The sequence below is a fragment of the Lytechinus variegatus genome, chromosome 12, assembly GCF_018143015.1.
Source record: "Lytechinus variegatus isolate NC3 chromosome 12, Lvar_3.0, whole genome shotgun sequence".
In the NCBI taxonomy this organism is placed as follows: Eukaryota; Metazoa; Echinodermata; class Echinoidea; order Temnopleuroida; family Toxopneustidae; genus Lytechinus; species Lytechinus variegatus.
Window position 1 is genome coordinate 18,083,445 of NC_054751.1, and position 19,976 is coordinate 18,103,420.

The 19,976-nt window shown below is 35.7% G+C and overlaps 1 protein-coding gene across 2 annotated transcripts in view; it reads left to right on the forward strand.

The window, feature by feature from the left end:
• LOC121425574 (neuronal acetylcholine receptor subunit alpha-10-like) overlaps positions 1 to 19,976 on the forward strand; it is a 34,412-nt gene that overhangs the window by 1,424 nt on the left and 13,012 nt on the right. For both annotated transcript variants that reach the window (XM_041621666.1, XM_041621665.1), the window contains exons 2-3: positions 14,390 to 14,434; positions 18,888 to 18,997. In XM_041621666.1, the coding sequence (XP_041477600.1) occupies positions 14,390 to 14,434; positions 18,888 to 18,997 (155 nt within the window). The remainder of the gene's footprint in view (positions 1 to 14,389; positions 14,435 to 18,887; positions 18,998 to 19,976) is intronic.

A 19,976-nucleotide genomic window follows, 5' to 3' on the forward strand; every position in this document is an offset into this window, starting at 1 on the left:
TAATTTCAATGTTTTGATGTTCTACTTTATTTGCTTGATAATGTGATGCCAAAAACCTACGAACAAGTTGTGGAATTACAATGAAACATCGAATACTTAATTTGTATTATGTCATCCATCATATTATACAAGTAGGCCTGCTATCCCTTTCAGAGTGGTTTTCGATACAGTACCTCTTCATCTTCGTGACAGAACATAAAATATATCTCGCAAATTTTCTTTCCCAACATTGTTGATTTGAAAACTATAAAAAGGAAAAAAAAAATCTGCTGTTCAAACAGACTTGTTACAATTCAGTCTGCACTGAAATATTCCTTTTTTTCCGGAATATTTTCAACTAACAAAGAAAACGTATTAACATGATAAGAGCAACGGCCATTGTGAAAAGACAGTCATTGTCATGCCTTGTACCATGCCATAATCTAATAAGGCTTAAACAATTCTTATTGGTGAGGAGGGGGAGGGGGCTATTGATGTCTATATTTGGTAAAAATCAAGGGGTGCTGAGTAATTCCATGAATGCTTGTGTGCAACTTTTTTACCCAGTGAAGAAACATGCGTTTTACCCATAATGATTGTACCCCGCAAGCTTTCATTTATGTTTCACCCAATCCCGACAAATATTTTACTAAAAAATTAGGTGATCCAGTAACAGTAACGAGGCTGAATATGAACGAAAGAAAGGAAACGTTTATCAATGTTCAGGAAAGATATATAAATACTATGACACGTTGATATTAAGAATTATGCTTGTTACGAGGGCGCAGAAGTGGTAAATGTTATCAAGGTACTTCAGCGGGACATGCCGTGTTTACGAAATATCTGCAGCTTAGATGAAAAACATACTTTCATAAAATACACTGCAAGTTATCTCATCCCTGTTTGCATCATTTTCATCAGTTAAGAAGCTTTGAGAACGACTGATGATACGAATTTTCCTCTTCATTAAATCTCTTTCATGTATATGCTTTTAAGAGTTAGATGGTTCATGAATATTATGAAACTTATTTAATACTTTGGGCGTTCCTAATTCCAGTATTATAGCACTTAATGACGCAGACGCCTTACAAACTTTCCGCCCCAAAATCTAGCCTTGCATATTTTAGACATTCGATCTAAATTGTCAGTTATCAGCATAAGGCTTATAATATTCTATAAATGAGCAACTCTCTGAACTGACGCCAGTGAGAAATTTTAGTCGCTCCATACGTGTTAAGGCTCGCCACTCTTCATCTCATATGCATACCTACTCATTTCAACTCGTTTTTAGTAGACTTATATTCAAATTTTATAGTACGTAACTCTTTGTATCAATTACTTAGAATATGGAAGGGTTTTTTTTTAATCACCGATACACCAACTCTATATGAAATCCAGTAAATAATCATTGCTTACTTCTGTAAAATGACTTTTAAGCACCGTCACTTTATTCGGGAATGGGTACGGAAATACCATACTGGAAGACATCTTCACTTGGAAAAAAATCACCGATACACCAACTCTATATGAAATCCAGTAAATAATCATTGCTTACTTCTGTAAAATGACTTTTAAGCACCGTCACTTTATTCGGGAATGGGTACGGAAATACCATACTGGAAGACATCTTCACTTGGAAAAAAAGATAAGACTTTTTTTAATTATTATGATACTTAATGGCTCAGGCGCCTTACGAAATCTCCGTCCCCAAATAAGTGTGATATAAGTTTATTCAAACCAATCAGGTGATATTTTTATTTTTTAACCTGATTGGTTATTGGTTTGAAAAAAAAAACTCATATCAAACTTATATTACTATCATTTTTATTATTATTATAATAATAATTATTATTATCATCACCACCATCATCATTATCATCACCGTCATTGTCATCATAGTCATCATTGTCGTCGTTGTCATCACCATCATCATCATCATCATCATCATCAACCTCATCAGCACTTGCATTTATTATTGTCGTTTTTATTATTGTTACTATCATTATCATTATTACTATCACTATTTCATTATTACTACTATTAACATCATCAGCGTTATCATTATTACTGTTATTATCATTATGTGAACGATCACACCTGACTGTTAATGTGTCCCTTTTTTCAAGGTATGGAATGATACTCCAACGAACCGATCTCTGGGTCAATTTTAACGGGAAAATTGTGTTTTTTTTTCCCTTTAAAGTGTGTCGGGGCGTTTTGATAAAAAACAGTATAAGTGTTCATCATTACAGGAGGGTATTTTACGGAGGAGACACAACAAAAATAATGTTCATCAAGTGTATGCTACGTTTGAAACATAAAGTCTTGATTTTCAAGCATAACCTTTGAGGACAAACGAGAAAAATGAGTGAATGTTCTCATTCCGGGAAGAAACCGAATTGTGTCAGGGTATATAAGAAAAACGTCACTGGGTTAAAGATTCTAGGGGACATTTGAAATTGACACTTATCTGCGGAGAACCGTAAGCATGTTAGCTTGAAACCGAAGCCCTTTTAGGATTTTTGTTTCCTTTTAGATTTTTTTCCCCACCGCTAATGTGAAAATGTTCGTTAATTCATCTTCGGTATAAATGAAGAATCAGGCAGTTCTGGATCGCAAAGAGGGAGAAGAATCATGCAGTATTCTAAGATATATCTAGGCCAACTAACTTTCCTACGCAGCTGTATTGCATTCATATCTCAATGAGATATGGTGTCAAATCTAATAAGTCATCTTACCTCAGTTTTATTGGGTCACTACATGTACCCCTCCCTCCCTCAGTCATTCCACTTACCCCCTTTCACAATCTCACCTCTCTTTTCAGTAGCCGGCGCTTACTCTACATGTATGGAAATTCTTATATTTTATGTCTATTTTTACATGTTCTTGTTTATTTCTGTTTATTTTCTCCTCTTCTTGGTTGATTTTTTGTGTGTAAAAAATCAATCTGTCATCTGAGTGTGCTCAAAAAGCTACAGAGAAATTAGGAACATATAGGATGCAAAAGAAGATATAAAAGCGAAGGCGTCGTTAGGGACATTGGAGCCTGAAGAACAGTAGAGCTCTATCTGATTACGATTCTATTGTGGATCGTTTCCCAAGAACCTAGGGGATCCCCACTGGCCTCAGCTTCCTAGATATTCATCAAAGAGGACCAAAATACCAAGTAGAAGTAAGAGATACATGCAAATTGAAGAACATGCTGAAAGTACCTTTTCTTATAAAGTAATGTTGCGCATGTTTAGTTCTTTTGAGGTTTATCGAATTTCGCAGACGATATCGATCGATCAGAGGAACATAAAATAATGCCTTCGTCAGGTTATCTTCCCTTAACAGATATGTTTCCATTTTCTTTGTATCATGGTGGCTGCTTTCTATGTTAATACCAAGTTTACAATTATAGCTGTGACTCCATGACTTTTCTATATCTGAAATGACTTATGATATCATTGTCTTTGCTCAAATATTTAGACTGAAATCAGACAGATGTACATGCATTTCGGTTTTGCTTTTCTAGTTCACCTAGCTTATCTGATTTGTAAAGAAGGATGTGGTGTGTTATCCAGACCTTTACGTACCGAGTACAACCTGCTGATATTCATTTCTTGTTCATCATTGCTCCTAATTTTTTGAGAAAAAAAAATAAAGTTAATAAATTGGCGAACGTTAGAAAAGCCTTTAATATCGTCAGTAAACGATACCCGAACCCAATACCCCCTAAAATGATATTTTCCCTCTCATGACTTGGGGGGGGGGTATTACCCGACATATTCCTTTTTCCCAATAACATCCAAGAGAACAGAGTTTAGTACTACCATTTTTTTATGCCAGTTTGCCACCATTGTTGGTCTATTCTGAAGGAGATGCCTCAATAAATCTAACGTATGCATGAAAGAGATAATAGAAATAAGGAAATTGAGGGTGTGTGTGTGTGGGGGGGCTCACTATGGAAAAGGGTTGGTTATTAAATCTCACAATGTCCATCCCCCTACCGTCTTATACAGGCGCCAGCGTCCAAAATGTCTTCACTTTATATTTACCAATGTAAGCGGTTATCAAACAAGCGCACTGAATGAAAAGCAGACATCAACCAGATACTGTGAATCTACAGGCTTATGGAATCAATCGAAGCGTTCAGCTCATCAGTTTAAGTAAATCAGAATATTTCTGATGAATCTAAGAGGTGTCTAAAATGTGTAACTCCCCATATACACCGACACAAATCGAAATAGTATAATTTCATCAGCTAAAAATCATTTAGCTGAGTATTTTCCTCAGTTATACATGCAGCACAAGCATCAGTAATGAAATTTGCTGAGTTTTCAGGACGCCAAATCGCTATAAATTTATATCGATTTGGCTTCCGGAAAAACTCAGCACGTTCTGTTGAACAGAGCACTTCGCGCATAATTGTAAGTTTGCAATTTTAAGTGACCCCCCCCCAAAAAAAAATGAGCAAGGACCTATAATATTTTTACCTTCAATTGATAGCACTCTAGATCGAGATCTAGATTTTAAATCTGTAGCCGCATTCAATGTACTAAATTGTGACGTCATAAAAATGGGTACTTTTTTTTTTGCACTTCCGTAAGTTGATGACCACTTTCCGTAAGAGCAAGGGAGCCCAAAGTAAGCCACATGAATTCTTGTTTGACCCGAGTGATTTAATGTTAAATTCTCCGGGCGCATAACTGATTTGAAATCATTGCTGTCCCGTGGCCATACAACAGATTTCCATGTCTAGACTGAAGATGTTTTCTATTTATATCCAACAAGACAGGGCATGGAAACCGCAAAAATATGATAATTTTGGGGAGGACTTTTTTCGTTTTACAAGAAAATTACTGCTTTAGCAAGGTTTTGATTATAAAAGAATTGTCATTGTATATTTTTTAGGCCTCTGAGGTAAATTGCTTTCCACATTCAACTGCTCATACTTTTTGCTTATTAGATTGAGTTTAGTATATTAGATATCTGATTGAAGAATTTAAACGCCTTTATTGCGGTTACATAACGAAAAATCTCGAAGCTTTGTTCCTCAATGATGTGCCTTCATGTTGAGATTGAACTTTACCTGAACATGATGAAACGCGACGCTCTTTCGAAATCCAAACCGCTTCGCCAGGCACGACGAAAATTCTTGCTCACCCTAGCAAAACTAGGGTGCAAATCGAAGTGGAGAGAGTGCATTATTACATCTAATTTGTTGGAGAGCTATAGTGCTAAGGTATCGTCTAAAACAACATGTGATTGAATCTTGGCAGCGTCCGATCGATATTCATTCACCTTAATTCTGACTTTGTCAAGATTTTCTTTCACATCGCTGGCTTTCCGCTGACTTCGGGATTCATTTCGTGTACATAGCGGTTACCAACCTTAAATAAAAAGGGTAAATCATTGATTAGATTGCAACGTTTCCAGGTGTGTAAAGCGATGTGACTGTATTCCCTCACCCATTCCTGACTAAATTAAAAGACAGGAAAATAAACAGAAATGACACTTTATTAGAATCATAAACAAGATCATTAAAAAGGGATTATATTTTAATTAATAGTATCAGCGAGACATACAATTTTAAAAATTAATTAGCCTTCCATTAATGTTCTACAAAGGCAAAATAATAATCACGATGATGAGCACAGTCTAGTATTGCCACATATCATTAAATAAAATGACAGGAAGAAATCTCCGAATAGTCTCTATTCGTGAGTTTGATATTTTCGACGTTTTATTTCAGATCATCATCAGAAACCGATATTTACATGAAAACTTGTATTTATAAGGAACTAAATAAATAGAATAACAAAGGTGACATACCTCTTGAATGAATAAATTACAAGAGTAGTTATTAACCAGAATTAAGAGGAATGAGATTACATAACATTAAAGACGCTGATAAATGTTATGTAATCTTATGTCTCTTTATTTCGTTTTAAACACATGTACTTCATGTACTTGTAGTTTATTTAATCTAGAGTTGTTTTACCTTCGTTATTCAATTGACTTACTTCCAAAAAATACACGTATTCATCAGTTCCTGATGATGATCTGAAATAGGTGTCGAAAATTTGAAACTCACGAATAATATGTCTGTACTCATGGTACTCGGAGTTTTCTTATTGTCATTCTATGATGGTCATCATTTTGTAGAGCGCAATTCAATAGTAAAAAAAAACGTTGAATAAATACGCATGCATGTTCTAATTACTCTCAATCTATTTTATTTTGCAATTTTTAGTCCTCTTCTTGCTCTTGCCTCTTTACAATCTGCACGTTCTTCTCACATCCATGTTATTCATCATTCTCCCTATTCTCCTTCCCCTCTCCCTCTCAGTGACCTTGTTTAACACGTACCACTCATTTCTTCCCACATCCTTTTATCACCCCGTCCCAGTCTCCTTCGCTTTTAATATTTTATTTTTCTCTCTATATATATTTGTATGTATATATTCATATGAAAACATATTATTTTATAACCGATTCATTTATTTGTTTACTGATGAATACATCTTCATGATCTATGAATATTTTTTTTTCAAATTTGTAAATTCATTGTAACTTCCACTAAATTTCGATTCGATTTCCAGCCCCGCCCCAATCAAGTTACCTTTATCTTATTATTCCACGAGCCTGACATTAGTTTATCCTGGAGGCGAGTCATGACTGTTTATCAGTCTAGTGAGCCTTATATACACCAACTATACTCACAGAATGTCAATGTTTGAAGAAGTGGTACTAGTCAACGACCGCGTCCATTCCCATCGCCCCTTTCTCGTCATAGAAAGACGACCTCAGCGGTCAAGTCTGAAAGTACTTGTGGTTTCACGGCCCTAAAAAATTCCCATAGAATCGTGTGTTAAATTGGCACTTTAAAAAATCATGAAAAATAAGGATGAAATTCCAGGGTTGAATATACCAGTGGATGGGATATCTGACATTCCATATCTGACCAGAAAAGGGTACCTGGACCGGCTAATTTAAAAAAATAAATCGGCATTTGTGAAGACTATTTCCTGACAGGATAAAATTCCTCATTGAGACAGTAAATTGGACCTAATTCTTCCGCCAGACGGAAAAGTTCCAAAATAGTAGATATAACTTCCTAATTTGAAAAAAAGGAAAGTGCAGAAGTTACCCTCTCTAAAAGCAGTGTTAGACTGTAAATATTTATTCCCCTTTGTTAATCAGCAATATCATATTAAAAGATTGAGAATGTGTTGGCTCGAATGAATATCTTTTGCCTGTCAGCTGTAGTTAGGCCCGTGACCTGCGACATAGAGCATAACGCGCTTATAATGCAAAATGCAAGAACATCTATTTGATTTCTGATTTCAAAATGGTAACGAAAGGAAACGATATATCGAAAGGTTCCACATTCATTTTAGTCCTCCATTTTTCTCTCTTTCTATGAAAGTTTACATCTGTTTTTTTTTCTAACATGATTAACCATGGCGGGGAAGAGTCATGGACCATATAGGAGTGTGTAAACATTTAGTCTACATTCGGAAAGTCGTGTCCTTACTTTTCTAACGATTTATCTTTATCAGCCCCCAATATGCTTTGCCAGTTACCTGTTTAATTTTCTTTATTGTGCTCTTTGAACGATATTATAGGGGCTGATGCATAATGCCACCCAATAGGGAGGGAAGGGGCTGGAAATTAATTTTCCAAGCAAAATCCTTTTCGACTATAGCACAAAAATACTCGTAAGCAAAAAAAATGCCTTACTTGTCTTGAATTAATTGACAAGCATCCAAACAATATTGATTTAAAAAAGACATTAATTGTTCTACCTAACCTATTTGGCAAGCAAGAAAAAATTGAAAAAAAAAAATAAATTCTGAATTTCAAATTCATTATAGTGATGGATTTGAATTATTCAAAAACACATTTTTTTCTTGTTTCAAATTTCTGTAACATCACTTAAAATAACTATAGGTTTATTAAACCTCTTTACATCGTTTTATATTCATATCAGAACTTGTTCCAATATGGCATATGAATGAAAAAAAATGAAATGAAATAATTACTTGTTAACGGTACATGTATGGCAATTCATTAGAAAAAGACAATACATTTTTTGGCGCCAATTCTACATCAAATGGAGTGTTGCATTTATGTTTGCACACGTGTGTACCACCTGCAAAACTGGGAATTTCAGATCCAAATTAAATCTTAGTAAAAAAAAAAAATGCTAAACTTTACAGCTCTAAATCCAATAAGCACTGAATGGCCTTTCTTTCGGAAATGTGTATGAAATGGGGATATTGGGTAACGGGGGTCCGTGCTCTTATTCAAGGTCACGCTTAACTTGAACGGTTTTAAAAAGCACTCTACCCAAAAGAGGATAAGTTATGGGAATGGAATTATCATTCTAGACGCTGTTTGATCAGACGTCACCGTGATCACGAATGTGCATACATATATGTAGGTATGTTGTTCTCTCAAAAATTAAAAGAAAATTCCACTCTCAAGGAGTGAATCCAAGGGGTGGATTTTAATGAAGCCATATTTTTCGCTTACCTTAAAGTGACATGAGGATCAACGTATGTTTTTAATGAATAGTCGGCAAAAAGAAAATACAGATGTGTTTATTCAAATGGAAATTCACTAAAATATCAACGTATAGTCTTTCTTTACATGTATAGTATAGAAAAAGATCAAATGTATCAAAATTTGTATATTTTCGCTGTTTAAGGTCAAAATGCTGTAACTCCCTTTCCTTAGATGCAATGGGTTTGCGGCATTGTGAGATTGATGTCAATCAGTTCATTCTCAGTCTCAGCTCCTTTTTAACGTACCAGGTGGAAATTGTAAAGAAATTATTTTCATTCATTTCGATTAAGTGCAGATTACCATATTGATAACGAAAATATCAAGTAAATAATTGTTTTACCATGCAACTAGAAAAGGAAGTTCTAGATTTGTCAATCAAGTCTTGTCACTTCGCGACTCTCCATTAACAGATTAAGATGATATAAAATAGTTATCTTTGTTAGCATTCGGATCAGGACTAAGTAATAAAAAAAAGAAAGGCGCCGAATGATTCCCTTCGTGAAGTTGCTTTGAAAACGAGTTAATGATATTTAGTAAAATTACAGATACGACCGTATACATAATCAACATAAAGCTTTGCTTTTCAGTAGGCCCATCCATTTTATCAATTTTATTGGAACATGCAGTTTTATTTGTTTTTAATTAAAATGATTCACTTTCTAATGTACTTTAATCATTTGTAAAATATGTTTATATGAATGAAAACGATACATGATTCTTCAAAAGAAGTTCTACACCAATGATATCTTTATGAAACCGGAGAGAATAACACGTCAGAAATATATATATGTTAAACAAATTGAAATTGATAGCCCCTTTCTTCCGCAGTTCAAGGTAATTTAAATTGGATAAGTTTAATGAAATATTACCAAGCACTGATAGTAATATTATTTAATGGTCGCTCACTTTACTTGAATGTCCTAGCTTTGAAGGAAGCAAAAAATGGCATCTTCATATTCATAAAAGGAAGTCAGACCTATCGAAGAAAGAAAATAAACAGGAAATTTTATCAATTTGATATACATGTATGTTGACTATAATGCCTAGGCCCAAGGGCCTCATCTGCATGCATCAATTTTCCCCAAAATATAAGTTACATGTATATTGTTATGATATTGAATATAGATGGTATAAATTTAATTGAAGTGGTTCAATTTATATTGGCCTGCATTGCCAATTCAACTGCATCTGGATAGCCTCTGCGGCTTTCTCCGTCCTTTCATTTAGATATTTGAAGACACCATCGTGTGTCCAGTGGGCTGTACATGATTCTACGCTAACCGATAAACAAGTATCAAACATGCCCGACTGGGTCGCCTGATGACCATCCCTTTCAACAGGTGATAACTAGCGGGAAAGATATTGAAGAGCCCACCAGAGGATACCAACTATTGATTGAACCGGACAGTATTGATTTGAAGGGTGAAATATAGTAATGGGAGCAGGAGATATCGGTGCAGGTTAGCAAGGCCAATGACTATTACGAGAATAATAATGCCCATAAATTGATGGCACATGATGGAATTTAGGATAGTACTGTGTCGGTAGATTCTATCAAATATACAATCAAGTATATTCGGAACTCAAGACCCTAAAGATTGTAGTGTTACGTTTTCGGCAGTCAAATCCAAGTACAGATTTAATACATTAATCAAACTTACAACGCACTCCGACTATACCTTTAGGATTATGACATGATATATTTTGTATCTGTGCATCTGGGCATGGTGGCTCAATGGTAGAGTGTCCGCCTTATGAACGGGAGGTCGTGGGTTCGATCCCCGTCGAGTCATACCTAAGACTTATAAAAATAGGACCTTCTGCCTTCTTGCTTGGCGCTCAGCATTCAGACTGGAGAAGGGTACTAATAACATATTATGTTATGCAGGGCCCGCTGGAAGAGCAGTCTTATGATTGAAGTGGCTACCCTGGGTAAATAAAACATTATTATTATTATATAGAATTAACCTAAGGAACGATCAATATTTGTTTTCATAATATAAGGACTATATGGATGATAAAGGATTCATGTGTACAATTGTATGTAGAAGCAACATTACGCTTTCAGCGGCTGATGCTGCAGCAGGCAAAATCAGCTCCATTAGCGAGACTCCTTGGCGCAAGGATGCGTTCAAGATCAAGTGTTTTTAAAGTTAATGAAAACTGTTTGCACCTACCTCATTTCTTCTCTCGGAGAATTCGAGTACTCAAAGACCACCTTCTTCACTTTATAGTCATATCAAATTGCCTGCTCTAAAATTCGCGCTTTCCCCCGTCATTTGTCCCGACTGTACTAATGGAATGATATGCCAATGGTTTCTATCCAATCCCCCCTCTCTCTATTTTCATTCTATCATGACTCGATATCAGAAGATGGTTTTATGCGAATGTGATGATAGTTGTTTTTTTGTGGTTGTTATTAATATTCGGGAGATGTCATCTCTTCAAGATTCTGCTCTGGCAATCCGAAGTTCCTATTGTGAAAATAATTTACTCTAGAATATGAAGGAATGTGTGAATATTGCGTATGAAAATGCCTCTATGCTTGAATTCTATTTCAAATGTCATCGAGCCGAATAGTCGTCTATTCAAGACGATTATAAAAAATATTGTTTTTTGCAGACCCTCATAAAAAATGTGCACTACCGCGCATGACTGACTATACAGCGGTCATATGTTTATTTATTTTTTTGTTGTTTCATTCGAAGGCAAGCTCGCTATTAAGAAGGGTCGATATTTATGAAAATTGGGAGTATGCCAAAACAACTTCACAATTTTTATTTCTATATTGATTTTTTCATGAATAAAAACTAGATTTCAGATGTGGGTTCGTGGAAACTCTGAGGCAACATGAAATATCTTTTCCAGTATTTCCAGTCTTATATACTCTTCACTTCATATCAAGGAGCAAGATTTCTTTGCCTTGAAGGTTGTAAGTAGATCTACCTGTGACACGTGTCTGGGAATTTAAATTTGCTGAAGCGTAAGTTCCATCTCTCGTGTTTGAATTCATCTTTCATCTCAATCCATAAATGCCGTTATGAGCACCTTCTATCCGTCTGTGATGAAGAGGAAAGAGCAGGCAATGCCCCACAAAAGGTTGCAAAATATATTAGCCAGATTGGTCTGGGGTCGATTTTATTTAAGGGGGGGGTCGATTTTATTTAAGGGGGGGTGGACGTCATTTCTGAACCAGATTGTGTTAACTTGATATAGAATTTCCAATTTCCTCTATTTGTAAAGAATGAAATAATCTAAAACAGTAAATCATGGGGGGAGGTAATCACTCCATGAATGCATTGTAATCGTGAGAAAGACAGTAATCTTGGACAGAAGCTGGAAATAATGAATATTACATCAAAATGTATAGAATCATGGAGGGGTTTTGGAGGATTGAACCACGTTTGGATTGCACCCATACTGCAGACATACTTTCAATTAAAGAACGATTAAAAACTATCAAGTGAACATCTCGTACGATTGTCCTAGTATTTGTTTTCTGGCTTTCGATAGTCCTACTTCAATAATCATCTAATCATGCTTTATTTTCTTTCCGTTACTTCAAATAAGGATTGTATCTGTCAAGTTACTCGCACTATACCTTCAGATCATCAATAAGTTTTAAAAATTTTATGTCCAAATAAAATAAGTGACTTGCACCGATTATCAACATTTCTAAAACATTTCTCTATGACAAAAAAGGCCATAGTCAATGATAAAACGTCGAATGAGTTTTGATCTCCACGAAATAATGACATCACTTTGTAATTCAGGTTATTGCACACAGGTTTCATCTTTGAAGCACCTGTTTCAAAATAGACAAATATTGATTGCAATGTGATCATATTTCATCTCACGCTTAAGAAAAAGACAGCAAAATCAATATTATCATAAAAGATAGTATTGATAGCCTTATCCCAAGGCTTTTAGCCAAAATGCATTTTTAGATACAGCATTATTCTCGAGTTTATCAAGTTAGTTTTGTACTAGAATAGTTTTGTCAGTCACGCCAATTCTTTGAGCTATATTTGGTATTTTGGGGAGTGAAATGCCTTCCATCCGGTGAAGGTATAGTTTATGAACTTTTCGTCTTCTAATCTGAATGACGTGGGTTCGATTCCAAGCCATGGCATGTTTTCCTTCAGCAGGAAATTTACCCACATTGTGCTGCACTCAACCCAGGTAAGGTGAATGGGTATCTGGTAGGGATTTATTTCTTGAACGCAGTGTGGATAAGAGCTGCTCTGCCGGGGTATTTATGCTGCGTTAAGTACTAGATAAACGCTTATAGACTTCTGATAGAGTAAGATTTAAGTGCTATTCATGCAAGAAGAATAATTATTTTATTCATATCATTTCTCTTTATAATAATATTTTTATAACAATTTGATTTTACAATGTAACAGGCCAGTGATATTACAAAGCAATGTCATCCTAGGGAATCATACGATTTTCTGATTTCTTTCCATCAAGCATATTATGTATAGGGAGTTCACTGTTGCGATGGTTATAAAATACAATTTTTATCTAAATGATTTTCGGGGTTTAAGGCGAATCAATAGCCTAATAAATCCACATGAAACTAGAAATGTAAGTATTAGCGATATATCTCCTGATCCGCCTCCCGATCCCCCAGTAGAAATGAGAGAAAAGCTGTTAAAATCTGGAATAGTGGGTTCCGGTTAAATATTGACACGTCACCGAATCGGTTGTAGAAATCAGAAGAGACCACTCGAAGATATTTACCTCAATTGTCCAAACTTACTCCATCAGTATGTCACGAGGCTAAGAGCATGAAGAGTGACTCACATGCAGGCCTGTTTATCATAGTGATTGATAGTGATCAACAAGAATGCATGTTACTCTTTAAATTGTTTGTACAATCTTAATAACTCGGTAAGAACGTTGGAGTATATTTGTCTCCTGTCTCCTCAAGAAGAAATTGTCATAACTGTCATTATCTATTGATTTATATGATTTATATATTGCCATAATTGTCATGAGTAATAGTAATACTATTAAGACATGTATTAGTAATATCGGCTATTTCTAATATCAATTATTTCACTTGCTTTGTGTTTTCTTTTTTTCGTTCGCTTATTTGTGAAATTCCTCCACCGCGCCACCCCCGTTCTCATCCAGTATTGAGGATGATGAATGAAAAGAAGATCATATAGCATACACTCACTGTTTCGTCACATGCAAAGACATCTTTCAACTTCTCCACATAAGTGGCGCGATAAAGCTCTAAGCCAGGAGCTAAGGTAATCTAGATTTAAGTAGACACTTGCAGGAATGTTTCCCCAACCAATTATATTACTTCACCAAGCGGAATGTCTCAAAGACTATACTGGACAAGGGTCTCTCTAAATGAGATGTCAAACCTCGCGCAAAAACATGCACGCAATTCTTACTTCTGCCGCTGAATATCGCGTAATTATGTAGCAGTGGGAATGACACAGTCGCAGTGAAAAATTGGAACACATCGCTCAGCAAGTGTGCATTAAGCTGAGAGCCTTCTAATCTGTTGGATGTTATGGATGCCTTTAGTATAGGAATTCTGTTTGCCGAAATAAAAATCGCCATCTCCGCGACAAAGGCATAAACAATGAAGATGTTCGACTCTGTAAATTGAAAATGAGATATGTAAGATGCCTGGTTCACTCGGCGACTATAGTAACACGACTCGCCAGATTCCCACCTTATAGAAATTAACTCCAAGAAAAAGGAGTAGATAACAATCCAAATCTTGTTATAAGAGTGCTTGTATGTGTCTTGAAAACACACACACACACCCACACAGATAAAACACATACTAACAATATTTATCCTATCTCTTCTTTTTTTTCTTCAGGACGAAAGAATGCAGACTCTCAAAGTTAACGTCTGGATGACTTTTGTAAGTATTTTTTATTCCACATTGGACTATTTCAATCAAATGAATAGTTAATAATTATTCGATGCCGGTAATACTGATTTGAAAAAACCCGATTTTTTTACATTTAACATAATTAAATATGCTATCATAACCATGAATGAGGATCTTGAGGGGATAATAGCATAGGGGAAGGCGGGGTAAGTTGTGACAGTTTTTGCTTTTTGCAAGTTAGAATTGATATGATTAATAATCTTGTCGAAATAAGTACTTTGCTTTTAAATTTCATTCTTCTGAAATATTTTCCACCTATATATAAATTTCTACCCCAACACTGAAAGTCATCGTGACCTTTGAAAAAACCTATGTCAAATGGCACAACTTGCCCCATATATGAGGTAAGTTTGAGCCACCTTCTGGGGTAAGTTGAGCCACAAAAACTATGTACAAAATGTATGGGGGAGAACCTGCATGTCAATTTTTTGTTTAAAGTCTTTTCACTTGCTAATTCTCTATAAATACTAACATCCTGTAAAAGGAAAAGAGCAGTCATGTAAATTTGCTCCTTTCAGCCTGCATTTCAATCGATTTTTATGGTTTGTTTGTTTTTTAAGATACATTACCATAGGAATTACTATGGCTCAACTTGCCCCATGCTGTTTGGCTCAACTTACCCCAGTCCGAATTTAGTGCGATAATTTTGTATCCACACATTTATTATGCATCCATCATATAAAAGACTATGACAAGAATGAAGATCCATACCAGGACTAATAATGTTGTTATCATGTCTTTATTATATTTAAAGACGTGTGTGTTTATAAAGCACTTATCTATTTCACACTCTTTTTTACTTTTTTGGCTGAAATTCACATTTTTCCCTCTAAAAAACTACTTTTTGTTTCAAAGTTGGAAACAATGTGGTGGGGTTAGGGGTTATGCTATGGGTCATCAATATATGACACCACCACAATGTCTGACTCATTCATTATTGGCCTGCGGCTGGTGGCTCAACTTGCCCCTATGCTCAACTTACCCCGCCTTCCCCTACGCAAAATGCATGTTGGCATAACTATACAAATAATGCACAGGTGATGTTGAGTGTGTGGTAAGCATACGTGGTTTTCAAAATGGTATTCAAAAACACTATTCTATCGTTCCGTAGTTTAGAAAGCTTAGTTAATTTCATAAGACATGTAAGAGATTCCTCGCCGAAGAACTGTTGAATCACTTCCTCCTATCACTTTCTTCGGCCGCTTTTGCCAAACTGGCGTAATAGTTCAGGTTTTATTTACCTTCTCCGTATTCGACTCGATTGCAATAGATGTCGGTCAATCGTGAAAATAAGAGCGACAAGAACACTTAGTCAAATCTTTGAATCTTTGATTCAAACAGAAATAACCTACGAAAAACGTGGCCTTACCACACATCGTGGAATGTGAGCTTCAGGAAGATTTCCTGGTGAACTCAAAGGTATCAAAATTCACCTGTTCCAAACTTGACAACGACATATCACTTTTGCAATTTTGCTTTTATCTTCCTGTTTGCTCTACTCCGGACAAAATCCCACATTTTTCAGAGACGCAGCTTCGATGGCAATCAAACGACATGTTACCCTAGATACTTCAACAACGTCCAACCTTTTCGCATTTAAAAGGAAACCAGTCGGATCGGGTAGCCAAATTTGCCTGATTGATCCGTTATTGGAGGCGTCAAGCCCGTAAGGGATACCATGCCTCCGGAAACATAACGATGAAGTGCTTTTATTTTTCAGTTCATTTTTGCTGGAAATATTCCTGCGGGTCTGACATGTCTTCTTGTAATATAAACCAAAGTATCTTGTCAGCTGATAAACAGAGCCGTAACCTTGGGGGTGTTTAGGCTCGCCTACATACACCTCCTTTCATGCCGGAATGAATCGAGAGGCGGAAACATGAATACCACTGAGCATATACAGATAACAGGATCACCTACATGTATGTTGACAATGGTCCGTGTTCTCTTGTATCGCCACTTTTTCACAATGCAATTATCGCTTATAGTATTTGGGAGGTAAATATTCATCTATCGTGCCTTTCCTTAATAACTACCACCTTGATTCAGATAGAGCTTATCGGATCTCTGGATTCTCGAGAGGCTCTGGTAATAGGTCGTGTGGTTAGTGTTCATCTACACCCTGATTAGATTCGGATTCTTTTATCAGCCAAATTGAGCTGCTGATGTATCGAGCATAATTTTGTTTTGTTTTCTTTCGTTAGAATTTCTTTATACCAATGAGATTTTGTGCCACTGGTTTCTAGAATCTAATTAAATCCAGCCAAAATCATATTTATTCCGACCACAATGTTGGAAATGTCGCTGATGATTATTTCTAATAAGTGCAACAGTATGAATTTCAATGGTATCAAAGCTATAATCCTGATAACTATAACTAAATTCATATCACGGAAGTTTTAAAGTACTATCGACTTGTAGATATGACAAAATAATTTTTCTCGCCAAGTCGACATTAAAACATATCTCACAATGTTGGCACACAACTTTCCATAAGTCAACTTTGCGAGATAATGTATCTCGCCATGTTATCGACTTGACAAGATAGATTATCTCGTCACCTCAACAAGTCGATGGCACTTTAAAGTTTCCGTATTGTACAGCATCAGAAAGGTATCACAATTGTAACATCCACCCCGAACACCTTATGTTGCACCCCTTTCTGGAGTTCCCAAGTACCGAACAGGCATTCGGGAGCATGGTTGAGTATTTGGTCTTGACCTCTTTTAGTCCACAACTTGCGGTCTCCTTTCAAGATACTCGAAACCCTGGTTAACATACCCTGCGCTCCATCACCAAAGAACATTGCTTGGGCACCTCATTTCCTAGTCAGACAAACTCCGTAAACTCCCGAGTGTTCGTGATTATGCCGCCAAAATTATTTGCCCCATGAAAGAAGCAGAGACTTAACATATTCGGAGGACTCTGTGAAAAAGGATTTTATCATACTCGACGACTGCGGCCATGGTCACAAGGACATTGAATGTTATGGAGTGCATAAAAATCATACTCTCGAGCCTGAATATTTTCTTCACAATTTGTTTAAAGGTAATTTCACTCTTAGTGGTTTTCTTCAGTGGTCGCCAAACTGCAGTATAGGTCACTCGAGAAGAATTCAGTTTTAAAATAACCAGAGAATTCGTCCATATTAAACTGCCTGATTTTACATTCTTATACCAGGTGTTTTTATTTTTTACTGTATGAAGATAAAATGGCACACAGTTTCAAACTGTTAGGGGACTATTCCACAAAGTGCAAGTGAATATTACTTACATGATATTATTTCTCCCGATATTTATATAGATAAGCCATCCAACCTTCCGAATGAGTTACATACATGAATTGGACTGCTGGTCATCTATTATTAACACGTACAACTGCAGCCATATTGATCAAATATTTAATTCTGAAAAGGAAACATTTTACCTGTAAATTTTTAACGGGGTTATACGTACTAATCACAAGAGCGTTTCACGAGCATATCCTAGGATAAGTTCATCTGCTGCACAGGCATACCTGATGATGGAAAAATTGTATTTTACAAAGAGGAGTAAGAAAGTGTGGATAAAAAAAATTTGTGGTCCTTGTCAGACCGTAGCAACCCCCATACAATTTGTTTGCATATCACTGGTTAGTTATTTTTCCCCAAAAAACATTGAAGGCCTCTTTTGCAATGCCTTTCAAAATAACGCAGTAGCTTATATCGGTATGGAGAAGGTTGTCTTGGTTTAATTATCACCTTACAAAACATACAAAGATGTGAGTTCATCTTAGCCCTATATTTCGATAGTTTACTGGTTAAAACATCTTGGAAGAGATCAAGTTGTATGAACAATGTTTTTACTATACCAGTCTCTGTAACTTAATTTACGACCGAAAACACTGCAAATCAAACAATCTCAAATTCTGTAGAGTTAGCAAGGCTTTAATTCGAAGCATACATTCGTAATTCCGAAGCTTCGTTATTCCGAAGGTTCGGATATTTCGAAGGTTCGTTAATCCGAAAACGAAATGAGGTTCGTAATTCCGAAGTTCGTCAGTCCGAAAACGTAATGATAAACGAACCTTATTTCGTTTTCGGACTAACGAACCTTCGGAACAACGAACCTTATTTTGTGTTCGGATTAACGAACCTTCGGAATAACGAACCTTATTTCGTTTTCGGACTAACGAATCTTCGGAACATCGAACCTTCGGAATAACGAACCTTCGGAATTACGAAGTGTAACCTAATTCGATACCTTCTTTTCAAATCAAAAATTTAATTCAAGTTTGGGCCAAACACGATGATATGTGAAAACGTATTTTCTTTTGTTGCAAATTCGTCGATGTCCATTATGTTGCGCGGCTTGATGACGCAATATTAGTTTCAAGCGACTTTCCTGACTGACATTCATTATTTTGTTTTTGTATATATTCTTAGAACTGGAAAGATGAATTCATGATGTGGGATCCAACAGAGTATGGCAATATTACCGACTTGAAGATAGCTTCGGAGCTTGTATGGATGCCTGATGTCGTTCTTTACAATAAGTAAGCACTATCACTTGTATTTTCCCTCTAAGATAATATTTTTTCAATATATATCACTCTTATAACAATTATGATATACATAACATATATTCTAAAGAAAATTCATAACGGCGTATCCGTTTTAGGATATGAGTTCTTTCCTGTCTAAAATCTTTGGGGTAAATATAGTTTTCCCCCGTTTTCCTTTGTACAACATTATATATCGATATTCTATATGTGAAATTCGTAGAAAAATAAAGATGTATTTGTTCAAATGATTTTAATGAAAACAATGAAATAATATACCAACAATGATAATGATATAATGATGACAGTAATGTAATAAAGATAAATGATAGTTTCCATATCCATATAATAAAATGGTCTCCATCATTACATATTAGCATTTCAAGACAAGGGGCGTAAGGAATTACTTCTCTTCGAAGCAAATTAACCTGTTGGAGAATCACAAAGATTATTGGGGTTGTGAAATTAGGGATAGCACAAACGTTATTTTGATTGAAACTGGTAATCACGACTCGTGACAAAAAAGTGTCATGCCAATAATTTTAAATATTTACTTATATAAGCATCACATTTTACTTCTAGACTGCCTGAAAATGTTCCAATAAACTGTGATTTCATACTTAATTCATAATCAGCTACGATATGAGGTCGACGAAAAGCTTTTCAGTCGATCAAGTTAATTCCAAATCAGTTTGTTTGATAATCCGAAAAAAATATTTAATCTATATTCTGAAATATAATATAATTTTAGAACCATAATGTAGCGCGTTTTGTTTTGCCATTTGGAGAGCGAGCCATTACATGGCTTGCCGGATGTGTTATTGGGCAGTCACTGTAACTCTCAGCAAACGAAAATCGAGGAAAGTTAAAGTTGCCGGATGCGGCAACTTGACGAACAACATGTTGATGAAACCTTCCATAAAATCCATCTATAGCATAAATCAGTGAATTAATAACAAAAAAAATATCCATG